The 14,078-nt window shown below is 39.0% G+C and overlaps 1 protein-coding gene across 2 annotated transcripts in view; it reads left to right on the top strand.

Moving 5' to 3' along the window:
• Nucleotides 1–14,078, top strand: part of Mms22l (MMS22 like, DNA repair protein) — a 124,555-nt gene that overhangs the window by 109,456 nt on the left and 1,021 nt on the right. For both annotated transcript variants that reach the window (XM_052717756.1, XM_052717755.1), the window contains exons 20-24: nt 1,134–1,303; nt 4,032–4,243; nt 9,233–9,396; nt 11,710–11,806; nt 13,185–13,352. In XM_052717756.1, coding sequence (XP_052573716.1) covers nt 1,134–1,303; nt 4,032–4,243; nt 9,233–9,396; nt 11,710–11,806; nt 13,185–13,352 — 811 coding nt within the window. The remainder of the gene's footprint in view (nt 1–1,133; nt 1,304–4,031; nt 4,244–9,232; nt 9,397–11,709; nt 11,807–13,184; nt 13,353–14,078) is intronic.

Raw genomic sequence — 14,078 nt, 5'->3', positions numbered from 1 at the left:
AAAAAAAAAGTGGAGATTTATTACCAATTCAACAGTAATATTTATATTATTATTTTAGCACCTGAAGCTTATGATTTATTAGTCTCTAAGAAAGTTGTCTGACATTTCCAGATTTAGTTTTTGCCAAGGTAAATGGATGATTACAGAGTATGTCTTTACAGAGTACATTATTGCTGTATCAAGAATCACAGAATCCCTTGTGGATTGATCATGTGTGGATTTGGGGCAAAATTTTGCTCATGAAAAATTGAGGGTTTCTTTGTTGTTTTTTCCTAGAGATTTTTTTTTTTTTTTTTGAAAAAAGATAGGACTAGATTCTTTCTGTTTGCCTAGGTCTCAGAGGGTGAGAATGGATTACATAGCTAATAAATTACTCATTTATTCATTAGAAATTAGAACAAGTAACTTGCTGTTTTCTTTGCATAAAAGACTTAACAAAATCGAGAAAGAGCAAGTATAAAGGCTTAATTAAGAGTTTGAGCCAGTGTTAGGGTTGGGATACCATAGCCATGGGAAGGGGCGGAGCCACTGAACTCGTGGCTTGTGAGCTTGCCAGGATACTTCTGCTGTTTCTTTACAAGGCTGCTAGTGGAAGGCACAAAAACTGCATTTCAGCTTAAGAATATCTGGGACCGTAATTACAGTTGAGTGATTTCTGAAAAAGAGAAATTGATACATACATCAGTACTACCCCCAATTCCCCTTCCCATTGTATTTCTGAGGGTGGGAGTAGTTAGGAGAAATTTGGTTTTGGTTTCATGTAGATTTCTCATTCATTGTATCTCATAGTTTTCTTTGCCCATGCCCTGCATTTCACCATCCCTGTCTGTTCTTTCTGCCCCGTTTTCCTTGGTTGATATTCTACAGATGACCCTTCAGTGCCCATCCCTGTAGTTCCCACTTTTGCTACATTCCAGGTAGACTTTGTCTTTGACATGCCATTTCATTTCGTTTGTTCTCTTTTAATGAAGGGTGTTTGGGTGCCTTAATGTAAGTCTTCTCACTCCTGGCATATGTTTCTTCCTGCTGTCTATTTGAATTTGTTTCTGTGATTAAAATACATTTTTTTACATAGAGTAACAAAATATTCTGATTAGGAGATAATTGCAACTGAAGCTACTTTTCTTTATTAGGAATTCTTGTTAAATCATGGGCACAAATCTTTGCCACCTCTAAAGCACAGAAGTTACTGTTTCGGATCATAGATTGTTTACTGCTGCCGCATACCGTGTTACAGCAGGAGAAGGAGCTGCCTGTACCGATGCTGACTGCGATTCAGAAGAGTCTTCCTCTGTATCTCCAGGTACACCCACTGTGGAAGCTGCCTCAAAGTATAGTTTAAAATGCAGATGTAAAGGCCAGACATTGTAATCTCAAAAGTGCATGTTTGCATATAGCACATCCATGAAAAAGATTTGGATGCCTTTTGGCTTTGTAAACAAAAGTGAGAGAGGCAAATTTTCAAGAAGCTTGAAATGGGAATGAAGGCAAGGAGCTCAGAATTTTTCAGAAGCTCACTCTGGGTTTTCCTTGGAGACCTTAGTTCTAAGAGAGCCAGACTGGGCTGAAAGGGGCAGGAGAGGCAGCACCCCAGGGAACTCTGGGTGTGAAGGGCAGAATGCCTAGGAGTCAGAGGGCCATTCCTGTCAGTAGCCTTGACGAGGGCAAAAGCTTTAAGAAAAATCTAGCGTAGTGGGGAAAGGCAGATAGTTCCTGTGTGGCTGGAAATTCATATAGGAAGAGACATGTAATGGAGGACTTTATATTCAGTGCCAAAAATTTGGACTCCATCTCATACATACGCAACATTGGAGGATTTTGAACAAAGAAGTGTGAGTTGTGCTTCTGTTTGGAAAAAATAACCTTGGTGTGGGAGTTAGATTCAAGACCTATGAGGCAATGACTAATTCATTGAAATACTCCACACGTTACTAGAAGGTTTAAACTAAGGCAGTAAGATTAGACCCTGTGCAGATGTCAGAAATGTTAATGAACTCTGATTAAAAATACATTACTAAATGTGGTAGAGAAACAGAAATGAATGTTTCCTAGACTAGACTGGTAGAGACTAGAAAGTGCTGCTAGACATGGTGACATCTACCTGTAGTGCCAGGATCCAGGAGGCTGAGGCAGGAGAATCATGAGTTCCTGGATAGCCTAGGATACATAGAGAAAAGGCTGGGGTTTTATTAGCTTTAGTTTGAAGTGATATGGAATGTGTAAATAAATAACGACATCCTGTGGGCGTCTAAAATATTGATCTCTTTCATTAGTGTGTGATACTGGGAGTTAGACCTTTCTAAATGTGAGGTTCCCTAAAGAAGGTGAGGCAGAAGGGTGCAGTTTGTTTTTTTTTTTGTTGTTGTTGTTTTTTGGTTTTTCAAGACAGGGTTTCTCTGTGTAGCTTTGGAGCCTTTTCTGGATCTCACTCTGTGGACCAGACTGGCCTCAAACTCACAGAGATCCACCTGGCTCTCCCTCCCGAGTGCTGGGATTAAAAGTGTGCGCCACCAACTGCTCAGCTTGGGGGCAGATTTTGATAGTTAACACACAGTCTTCCATGGTGGATTTTTTTTTTTAGCAGAGTTTTGAGATTACTGAGAAATTCTAAGTTGATTCTACTCATGTGTTCATGTTGGTATTTAGGTCAAAGTTCAGTGTGTCATCAAGCAGAATGACAGAGAATGGGAACAGAGAGCATCACCTGGCAGTCAGTCGCATGGAGGAACAAATGTATAGAATGGAGTTGAGCGTACCAGAGAAGTCTGGATGTGTGTTCTGTGTGGTTCTCTTAGAACTAGTTTACCTATAAGTAGACATTTCTTATGTAATAAAGTGAGATTTTTGTTGTTGCTGCTGAATTATCCATTTGGCAGACCTGTCAGGAAACTGCGTCTTTAGTTTCTAACGGTGCTCTGCTGTCTTTAGATCTGTGGATTCTGTCTGCCACTATCTTCTTGCTGTGCCTTTCCCTAAAGCACACAAGACTGAGTGGATAGGCTCCACTGGTGTTCATTTTAGCTGTGTTCTTGCTAGTATTTCAACAGCTCTACACTATTTTTCACTAGAAATGAACTTCTAGAACGTTTTACTGAATAAACATCCAACTATAGCTACAATGGAGTCCTAGTAAACATACAGAAAATTATTTCTTTTTCTGAGGGAGTGAGTTTAATCACTTGTAAGTATTAAATATTGTTATGACACATGCAGCAAGATGTTATAATGAATTCTTGTGACTTCTATTAAGCTCTTAATTTCTTTGAACCTCAGTTTCCTTAACTGTAAAATGGAATATGATATTAACTCCTTTGTTCTAGAAATTGAAATGAAATAATGAATATAAAGCACTTAGTACAATAGCACATAGAACAATTTCTAAGATGTTTATTTTCAGTCCAAGCATCTGCATTCCTCTCCCATTACGAGTTGTTAAAAAAATGATTCTATGATTCTGTTTCTTTATATGGCTAATTTTTAGGGTAAGTGTTATGTTCTTAGCCGAAATGACTAAGTGATAACTCCCCTCCACCCATCTGTGCCTCTGTGGGGTTAGTGGTCCCTACTCTGAGGGGTGGGCCTTTATTCTTGTATCTTTCTGCTTGATGATACACTGAGCTTTGATTTAAACACTTTAAAAAAAGACTGATGACACATGTATTTTACAACTTAGTAATGACATGACTATGTAGTTGATGATCATCATAGTCAAGTGTTATGTGCAGGAGGAAGAGAGGAAGAAACACATTCCCTTTCTCTTCTGGAATGCTTGCTTACCTTATTTCCTTTGATCATGCCTCTAAAATATACATGCTTGGTTAGATTCCACCACATATATATTATCCAAACTCAACTCTAGAAGGGCTGTATGTGCCTTACTTATTCATGATACCAGAAGTCCTATTTGGTGGTGAGAAGGTACAAATTCTGCCATAAATATCAGTGCTTGAGAACATATTAGTAAGTTCCTAAACACTATTTGAAACTTTGCCTTTTGACGTTTCTCTTTTTTCTTATTTTTCTTTCTATAGGGCATAAGTATTGTATGCTGTCAGTCTCAAAATCCAAATGCCTACTTGAATCAGTTGCTAAGGAATGTCATTGAGCAGTATATTGGGCGATTTCTCCCCACCTCACCGTGTGTTTCAGATCTTGGACAGCATCCTGTTCTTTTGGCACTGAGAAGCCCAGCATCTCTTCCAGTGATGACACCCCTAAGGAAGCACATTGTCCACACCGTACGGTAATACCGTTATTACAGAGAGGCATATATAGGAGCTATTAATCTCATCAAAAATAATTCATAGTATCTCAGAAATATTAATATTTCTCAGCATTGTGGTAGCTTAGAAACAGTTTTTCCCAGGAAACATTGAGAATTTGTTTTACCAGGAAGGAAGAAAACAATATAAATTATATCTTAATTTCAATAAAGATTTATTTAAAAGTTTATTACCATCTAGCAGTGTTCCACAGCATGGCTATAACTACTTGCTTATTTTTCTGCTGAAGAGACATCTCTTTCTTTTCCTAGTTTCATTATCCTAACTTCTAGGAATAAAGCCTGTATAGCGTTTATAAAGTCTCATGTGGACATCCATTATCATTTCTCTGGGGTGAGTGGTGAGAGAGTGACTGCTCTTTGTTCATTGTGACAGTTACATAGTTGGCTGACTCCGCCAGAATGTTTCTGATAGCTCCTGTGTACTTTTAGATTAAAAAAAAGAGTTATATGTTAAAATTGCATTTGCTTTTAAAATTCTGTCAGTTTCACTGTGTAGCTTGTACTTTCCTTCTATACCTCCCTAAAGATACATTTTTATGGGCTGGAGAGATGACTAAATGGTTAAGGGCACTGTCTGCTCTTCCAGAGGACCCAGGTTCAATTCCCAGCACCCACATGGCAGCTCACAACTGCTGACAACTCCAGTACCAGTGGATCTGATAACCTCACACAGAACAAATGCAGGCAAAACACCAGTGTACATGAAATAAAAATTAAAATTAAAAAAAAAGAAAAAAGTTATTTTTTTAAAAAGATAGATTTTTATGGTTTTCATCACAATAGAAACTGTATTTTCTATGTATGTAGCAATTACTTTGTGAGAGATAACTGAAAATATGAATGTTGATGAGCACTATGAAGTCTTAGGTTATTAATTTACTATTTATCTCAATTCTTTTATTTCCCGTCTTGTATTAATACTTTCTGTAAAATATCTGCTATCAAGTATGGCCTTATCCACCCAGAGGTCAACTCCCCTCTCTCTCCCTGTGAGCGTTGAGCCTGTTTCTTTTCAGCAATGCTAATGTTGACACAGTGAGCTCAGGAAGTACTTGGAGCCAGAGGGACACCAGAAGCTCACTGTGGACCTAGCTGTCACTTCCTTCTCATAAAAGCTGTTTTAGCTCAAACAACAACAGGAAGACCAGCTTAGCAGCAGACTAATTTGAGTCCTGATCATTTCCATTCTTCATGTAGGTTCCTTGGGTGTCTCTAAGGTTGGTCATGCGAGATACCTTCTACTTTGGGGTATTTCAGCAAATACATATTTTAGTCATGACTTTCCCTCCTTGTAGACTAGGCCTTCCTCTATACTGTCGTTTATACAATATCTGATGCAGCAATTTAGTGTCCCATACATGTTAACATCAGGTCATAGGCCCTTACTTTGTATTAAAAATAGTGAAAAGGGGCACATGATTAGAGAATTCGCTGCTACTCAGTATTCTTCAGCTCTTCAGCACTGAACACTGGCAAATATGTGGAGTTTTCTTGGCAGTTACCAAAACATAAGACTATCTTTCTTCACTCTTACTCTCAATGACCTACAGGTGCAATATATGATTCCCAGCTGCATAACCTAAGGGACTGGTGTGGACAGATTGATTTTCCGTTATAAATGACTGTTCTGAAGAAAACAGGAGGATTTTACTGAGATGGAAGATAAACATACATCAGATCATTTTGAATTACTTTAGAGGACCTGCATTCAATGAAAGGAATTGTCATATTTGCTAGATAAAATAACTTTAGTTGTCTTGAGGCTAAAGTTAAGTTTTACTGAAAAGATATTTGAAGAATATTTCTAGAATATTCTATTTCTAGTAATTTCTAGAATATTCTGGGCAATGTTTGGTGGTATGTTTTCTTGATTTTGGATCCTTGAAGTGATGAGGAAGGTATGGTGCCATCAAACTTGGCCCAGGTGTAGGACAGATGGAGTTATATATGTATTATTCCAGTTGAAATAATGCAGTGGTGGGGGTGGTTTAATAACATTCGGTCCCTACCTTTAATTCATTTTTAAGCAAATTTAATAAATTTCTTGTTTTTTTAAAAGAACTATTTATTTTATATCACATATGTGTATTAGTGTTTTGCCTGCATGTATGGAATTGCACCACATGCATGCCTGGTGCCTGTAGAAGCTAAAAGAATGCTTCCGATCCCCTGGAACTAAGAGAGCTGCCATGTGGGCCCAGAGCCAAACTCAGTGTCTGTACAAAAGCAACAGGTGCTCTTACCTGCTGAGCTGCCTCTCCAGCCTTAACTGCTTAGGATTATTTTTGTTTGTTTGTTTGCTTGTTTTATTTTTTAACTAACCTCTATATCCATTAGCCATAACATTAGAAGAATCAGTAATGGAAATTATCTTCCTTTGTCTTCATGCAGTGTTTAACATTATGATACTATTTGTTAAACTTTTGAGAGTCTCTGGGAATAGATTATTGGTATCTAGTATTAAGTAAGTTTCTGTGTTGAAATGCCTTCACTTTGTTCTCTCTTGTCTCTGTCTCTATCTCTCCCACTTTCTGGTGAGTAAGTGAGTGAGTGGAGGCTCTTTTTCATGGGAGGGCCGGAGGACAACCTCTGAGGTCATTCTTTTGGTGTCATCCACCTTGTTTTTGAGACACAGTATACCACTGACATAGATTTGCTCAGCAGCTGTGTTGGTGGTCACCTCCAGGTCTGCCTGGCTGTCCCTCTGTAGTGCTGAGATTACAAGTACAAACAGCCATGCCTGAGTTTTATGGGAACTGAACTCAGACCCTTGTGATTATAAGGCAAGTACTTTACTGGCTGAGCCTTGACTCGATCTTTTTAATGATCTAATATAACTGTAGTATTCTGTTTCTCTTATATTCCTAGAGTCATGTTACTTGGGCTGGAAGCTTTATTGTCTTTGTTCATTTCACATTTCTCTTATCACATTACATCATGGCCATCCCTGTGTCTCGTCTTCCTTCTAAAACAAATGACCCCCCCCTCCGTTTTTTTTTTTCTATTTTCTGTTTCTTTTTCTTTTTAGTGCAGGTTCTCATAGTGTCACCCTGCCTGGCCTGGAACTTACAAAGGTCCACTAGTTTCTGCCTCCTAAGGGCCTGGATTAAAGGTGTGTGCCACCAGTCCAGCCAGATTAGTTTCGACACTTCCCTGCCCCCAAGCCTTCATTGGCTCGCTTTTGTCTGTGTCATGTGATGTACTCACTCATCTTTGCTATTGATGGTGTCCCTGTCCTGTGTATATCCCACTGACCCTGGTTTGGATATTGCTCTTCAAGATGCTTTATCCTTCCCTACATTAAAGCTTGGTCCATGCCAGTCTCTTCATTACGATGTCATCCCTCTGAGCTAAATCCCATGTGTCCTTTATAAAAACCTGTGCCTAATACCACAGGGTAGCATACATCTTTTTGACCCAATTTTTAGGTTCAGAATTATTTTTCCTTAGTTGGATCTGCATTTCCAGCAAGATTATAGTAATCTGTTACAGTGTTTTGAGACATTGCCTGATTTTAATATAAACTCCATGACAAATGGAGAGGTGAATTCAAATTCCTAAAACCAAGTTAAGCCCCTTGGTTAGTATCCCAGCTGTCTTCTCAGCTTTCTGTTCTACATCATGTCTTGTTAAGGATGGTTTTTATTCTTCTTTATGCGTTAGGTTCTAGCTGACTAGAAGGGTGTGTGGGGTTTTGTTTCTATGTTCAGCATCAATCGAGTTGGACTCCTGTGGCTCCTTCCATTCTCTGCCTTTCTACTGTGAGATCCTTTTGAGTTAGGACTTCTTTCTCAGAATTCCTGACAATTCTGTGACAATTCTTTGACAAAGCACCAGTCCCATATATTAAAATTGCCTATTTTTTTCACATCTAAATTCTCCACTAGCTGAGATGAGTCTGTTATTTGTTCTTTTTTACTTAATTGTATATGCTTACTTTTACATTTCTTCCTGCTGTTCAGTATGTACCAAATAAATGTTTAATGTTAAAATTTGGGGCATTAGTAATTCAACAGTGCACAGAACACACCAAAACAAACCCTGCCTTCGATAGTGGTTGTATTTAGGATGTTAAATTTGTGGGGATCACTGTGTCTGTGGAACAAGAGTGATTTATGTAGCTCCTTAAATGAGTTGGTAAGCTCTAGTGTTTTCTGTATCTCCTTATGTATAGTATTAGTTTTCAAACAAATATGTGTGTTTTGATTGAGTAGTATCTGGGGCTGGAATGTACCTCAGTGGTACCTACCATGTACAAGGTTTTAAGTTCATCCCAGGCATCAGTAAAATTAAAAATCCAGTGGGGAAGTGCTAAGTAATTTTTGGCCAGTTTTCATATTGTCTAAATTTTTGAACAGTGGCCAGGACCAGTTCTAAGTGACTGAGTGGGAGATGAATCAAGGAGGTTGTTATCCTTACAATCTCTGTGGAATTTTAATGCTACGGCTTATCCTGCCCTGAGAGATGACACTCACTCCTAAGTTAGTTCTTTAAATTTCCTAGTGGAGGAAAGATAAAGCTAAAACTGGAAGCTGATTCCTAGGATAGTCCTTTTATTTATTTAGAAACATGAGACCCCTCCTAAATTCTAAGTAAATAAATGTGAGAAGAGATTTATTTATGCAAATTTGACATTAGAGGGAATGTTGATTCCTGGCAAAGGGATCTGAGACATCCATGGGAAAGGGAGAAAACAAGTTAGCAATTAGGTTTGCTAAGTTCATTTTTAAGCCAGTTTGCTTTACATTGTATGTCTGTACTAGGTTTTAGAGCACAAAGCACAACAAAATGGTCTTTAAAGTTATCATGGCAAGTATACATTCTTTTTAAACTATACTTTATTTAGGGAATAAATTTTTCCAGTATCTTTAACATGCTTGGCATTTGATTCTGCTCAGTTGAACCTTGAAATAGAAGAAAAGTAAAATAGAATTTTCTTCTTTTCAGGAAATCCTATCTTGAGTTTAAAGGGTCCTCACCCCCTCCTCGATTAGCATCCACATTGGCCTTCATCCTCCAGCTCTTCAAGGACACCAGCATGGCTATTTGTGACCTTGAGCTACTCCTTCCTGGCATCTTAAAATGTCTGGTGTTGGTCAGTGAACCCCAAGGTTAGTTGGCTCAGTCTTGATTTTGTCAGAATTTTCTGTGTACAGGTTAAGCAACTATTCTTTCCCGTGGTAAAAGGTACGTGGCTGTTTTCCATCTCTTGGTATGTTTCATAGCTGAAGAATCAAATACCAAACAAGAGCTTGGGTGAGGTGGGGAAAAACAATCAAATACTGGCAAATTCATTTTAGTTTAGGGATTTTTGTTTTTGCAATCCCCCACTCCTTGAGGCAAGTAGTTTATTTATGGGGTACTTCCTTTGATTAGGCTTTTTAGCTTCTCAAAAAAAAAAAAATGTTTGTGTTGACTTACTCTGATGTCACATGAGACTTGTCAAGTACCAGGAGATGGGAGGTCAGTGTGATTTCTTCTCTTGAGTTTTCTGCTAGTGTATCCAAGCTAATTGAGTCAAACCTGGGAGGCTCCTTTGAGTTGAGCCCATTTCCTTTTAGTCTCATCAGGCTCCCCTTGGTTGATCAGTTTGATGTGTGATCTCTGATCCCCACTGTAACATGCTTTAATAAGCTTGTTGAGAATGCAGAACAGGAGTCGCAGCTCTATCTTGATAGGCAGTTTGCCCTTTGTCCCTTGTTTTTGTGCAGGTGTGTGTGTGTGTGTGTGTGTGTGTGTGTGTGTGTGTTGGTGTTGTTGTTACAATGGGACTACCTTTTAACTACTAAGATGAGTGTGGAGTGGACTCTGAGGAATCCAGGGGCAGTGCCCAAATGGTGGTGGAAAGCTCATTGACCTCTGACATCTTTGGTCTTTTCTCAAAAATGTGTGGTATTTTCTCATCTACATTTATATCAGTGCTTATAACATTCTTGTCCCAGTCCGAGTCTGCGAAGAGTGATTTGTTACATTTCCGTGTTGTACTATCACTTGGCAGGAGGACATGCCCTGTCCTGTGGTGGCTCCAGAGAGAACCGGCTCTTTAGAAACCTTGCCCTTGTTAACTTGGACATGGTAAAGTGCAGTGAAAGCCTTGCACTTCATCGTTCAAGATTTCCTTATTCAGAGCAGACAGCATGGTAGTTGTCATGTAGCCATGGTTTGGTTTCACCTGCATGTTACTAACAGCAGGTCAACAGCTCTAAATGGAAAATTCTGGAAGTTACAGTTCATAAGTTTTAAATTGTGTGCCACTCTGAGTAGCTTTATCCAGATTGAATTCCACCAGCTTTCAGAAAACATGTCTCTGAGACAGAAGTAGATAAGCTTCCTTACCTATGGGAAAGCGGATGATAGCTACAGGGTATGGTTTCTTTTTGAGATAACAAAAGTAGTATGAACCTGACTCTGGTTATACTTGCACAGCTCTGACAATACTGAAAATCCCTGTACTGTATGTGAGCATCCACTTCCACACACTGAATCATGTAAACTGGGACAGTCAAGGTGTTAGTTTAAAACAAATATGACTACTCAGTTTGAAGACATTTACATTTAGTAGGCCTCAAACAAGAATTTTATAGCATTAGGAACATGCTAAGTTTTCCACAGACTTTGCTCATGTCTGTGTTAGTCAACTTCACATTACCTTAACAAATGAACTTAAAGTGGGGGAAGGTTGGCTTGCCTCTGTTTTGTAAGCTTCTGTACATGCTCAGTTGATGCCCCTCCCCATAGGAGTTCGTGGTGAGGCAGTGATCAGGGTGGGAACACCTGAAGGCAGAAACTGCTCGCCTGCGGCAGTAGAAACAGTAGAGGAAGAGGAAGGGCACACGCTCCTCCGTAGCACCTTGGGCTGGCAAGCCAGCATTGAACTCATGAGCCTGGAGCACAGTTAAGATCCAAATGGCAGCAGTATTTTTGTACTGTATGTACAGGCACACGGTTTTAAAAATTTGTGTAAATAAATAATTAATACAAATATTGGGCTAATTTTAAGCAAAGGAACATCAATGGTTGGTCTAGTTTGCTACTTAAAGATTTGTAAGGGGTGGAAGGTATGCGTCTATGAATTTAAAAGTAAAATCAATATGCCTGTCTACAAATCCATGTCTTTTAAAAGGCTCTCTTGTCTGTATGTATCTGTTTGTAAGATTAAGGTGGGAAGGGTTATGGTGGGAAGGGTTTTTTAATATGGATACGTTTCTGAAGGGAGAACATATCTTCCTATGTATTATTTCAGCTTGGAGACTCAAAATAGATATTCTTCAGAACAAAACAAACTCAACTTTCATTTTGAAAACTTACAAAAAGCATGTACCTATTTGAAGAAAACAACGTATTTTTCTAAATCAAGAATGTTAAAAATGATGATCCAGATGGTCAGTTTAGACACACTGTATAATGCTATCATTTTCTCCTAGTTAAAAAGCTGGCCACAGAGAACTTGCAATGCATGGTAAAAACCTGCCAAGTGGGGTCAGAAGGAGAACCTGCCACCCAGCTGACTTCTCTGTTTAGGTAACTGGAAAATATGCCAACTGGCAAGGAGATGGTTGCCAGCCATTTGACAGCCAACATGCTTTTTAAATAACTAATTATCCAAAACATAATGTGTTACTACTTGTTTACAGTGTTACAATTATAGTATTTGGGGCAGTGGGTTTGTTACATTGTGTGGCTTTATTGAAAAATCAAAGAAAAGAGTAAGTTAACTGACTTGAAATTACTTGTGTCTTCCTTGAGAAAGAATCTTCAATGTCATTAAGAAGAAAAAGTGAGACATTAAAGTCCCCAAAACAGGTATATAGGCTTTTTCGGAACTTGTTTAGACCTGGTCTTCAGGATGCTCTGTAAAAATGCCTTTCCCTGGTCTTTTGACTTGCTTTAACACTGAAGCTTCAGAAAGCTTAATTGGGAAGCATGGACTCTATAGGGATAGAAGATATGCCCAGCCACACTCCCAGGGCCCGGCTTTGCCCTTGTGAAGTCTTCTATTAGGGCAGTTTCTTTGTGCCATTTCTTTCTCAGGGTCTCTACCAGCTTGCTTTTACATCACATAACCCCACCTTGCCACCACTCGACATGTGATTTGAGGTGTGTTTCTTTTATTCTGTGTTACATATTTGGTTTCTTGTTTCTTCCCTCTCCTCACATAATTGGCACTTGTCTGTTGTTTCTAGTTTATTTCAGTTATGATCACTTTATGTTAGTGTGTTCATGAAAATTCCAAAACCTTGGGAGGAAAGAAAAGATTGAATCTTTGTTATATATAATTTTTTAAGCTACTTGGCTTTTATTATATTGATTGAGGAGTGTGGAAATTTTAATGGTAAAATATATGGCTTTTCTATTTATAAAGAAATCTTACTTATAAAGTCTCTTGCTCATTTAAAACATGTAAATGTATGTAGTGAATAACTTTCTGTCCTTATGACTACATTGACTAATATAGACATACGATACGCTGAAAAATAACTAGGAAACTTGACCTCTAGTGTTGCCTTTCACACTCCTCCTGTTCCAGCCTGAAGTGGAGGATATCATGAAAAGTCCCTGAAATTAGATTTTTTTTCCTCCTCCTGATTATCTCCAGTCATTTTTCTGCTAAGTTTTGCCAAGCTGGGCATGGTGGTATACACCTGTAATCCCAGCATTCTAGGTGACTGAGGCAAGAAGATAATGAGTTCACAGTCCAGCCAGACAACATAAAACTACTCTACCTCCAAAAGTTAAGAAACAAACAAACAAAAAAGCCTTACCAGTAGTCTGCATGTAGACTCTTTCCTCAACCTTGATGAAATGATCCTTGTGTTCAGGTTAAAAGTGATTATAATGTATAGAAGAGGCCCAAGGAATTGCCTCGAATTGATTCTCAAATTGCCTGTTTTACTTTCAGGCAGTTCATCCAGGACTATGGCATGCAGTACAGTTATCACGTGTATAGCATCCTAGAGACAGTAGCAGCCCTGGATCAGCACGTTGTCATCCACTTGATTCCTACCCTCACTCAGTCTCTGAAGGATTCAGAGCTGAAATGGGGCCTTGGCAGGAATATCACACAAAGGTATGTTTGATAATGATACTATTTTGAGTATCATACAATCCACATTTTCTCTTTTGATTAAAATGGCTTGTTTCCCATTTAGGAAAACAGGATATTTTCTTTTGAGATGAAAAATGCTTCAGTGCTGTGACTGTTGTCAGTTGTGTGATGCCTGCTTGAGTGGACAGTGGTGTGGCTTTGCAGGGGTCACATGTCATTTCTGTGCTCCTGCAGACATGGCTCCCTCAAAGCTGCACACCTCCATGGTACTTATATTTTCAAAGCAATGTCCTTAGGGAGAGATGGATTTCAAAGCTTCAGGTGACTGGTCTTACAGAACCCATATTGATTATAACACTAGGTAACTAGTGGAGTCCATCTTTGCAGTACAGTAAAGAAAATGCATACTCTTGCAAACACTGCTGACAGCTAGCTTCTGAGCTCCTCATGAAAAGACTGGAGTCTTACGTGAACTCCACCCAGTGACTCCTGGGGCAGCCTTTGCTAATGTGCTACTCTTTGTGGCCGTGCATGTTCACAAAAGGATTCCTTCTAGAGATTCAGAATCCCATAGGTATTTAGACTAATGAAAGAACTTCATGGCAGAATCTTTCTTAAAGCCTTTCAGGTGGTGAGTACTATGATAATGAACCATAAAATTTGGTCACTGTAGACCCTTGCCTCAGCCTTCTCTCCCTTCTTGTGCTGCTGGAGCCAGGCCACAGGAGAAGCATGGCTTTCCTGTGT

The sequence above is a fragment of the Peromyscus californicus genome, unplaced genomic scaffold (genome assembly GCF_007827085.1).
Source record: "Peromyscus californicus insignis strain IS unplaced genomic scaffold, ASM782708v3 Scaffold_5__1_contigs__length_169319896, whole genome shotgun sequence".
NCBI lineage: Eukaryota > Metazoa > Chordata > Mammalia > Rodentia > Cricetidae > Peromyscus > Peromyscus californicus.
The sequence above is the reverse complement of the archived record's forward strand: the minus strand, read 5'-3'. Positions and strand labels throughout refer to the sequence as shown.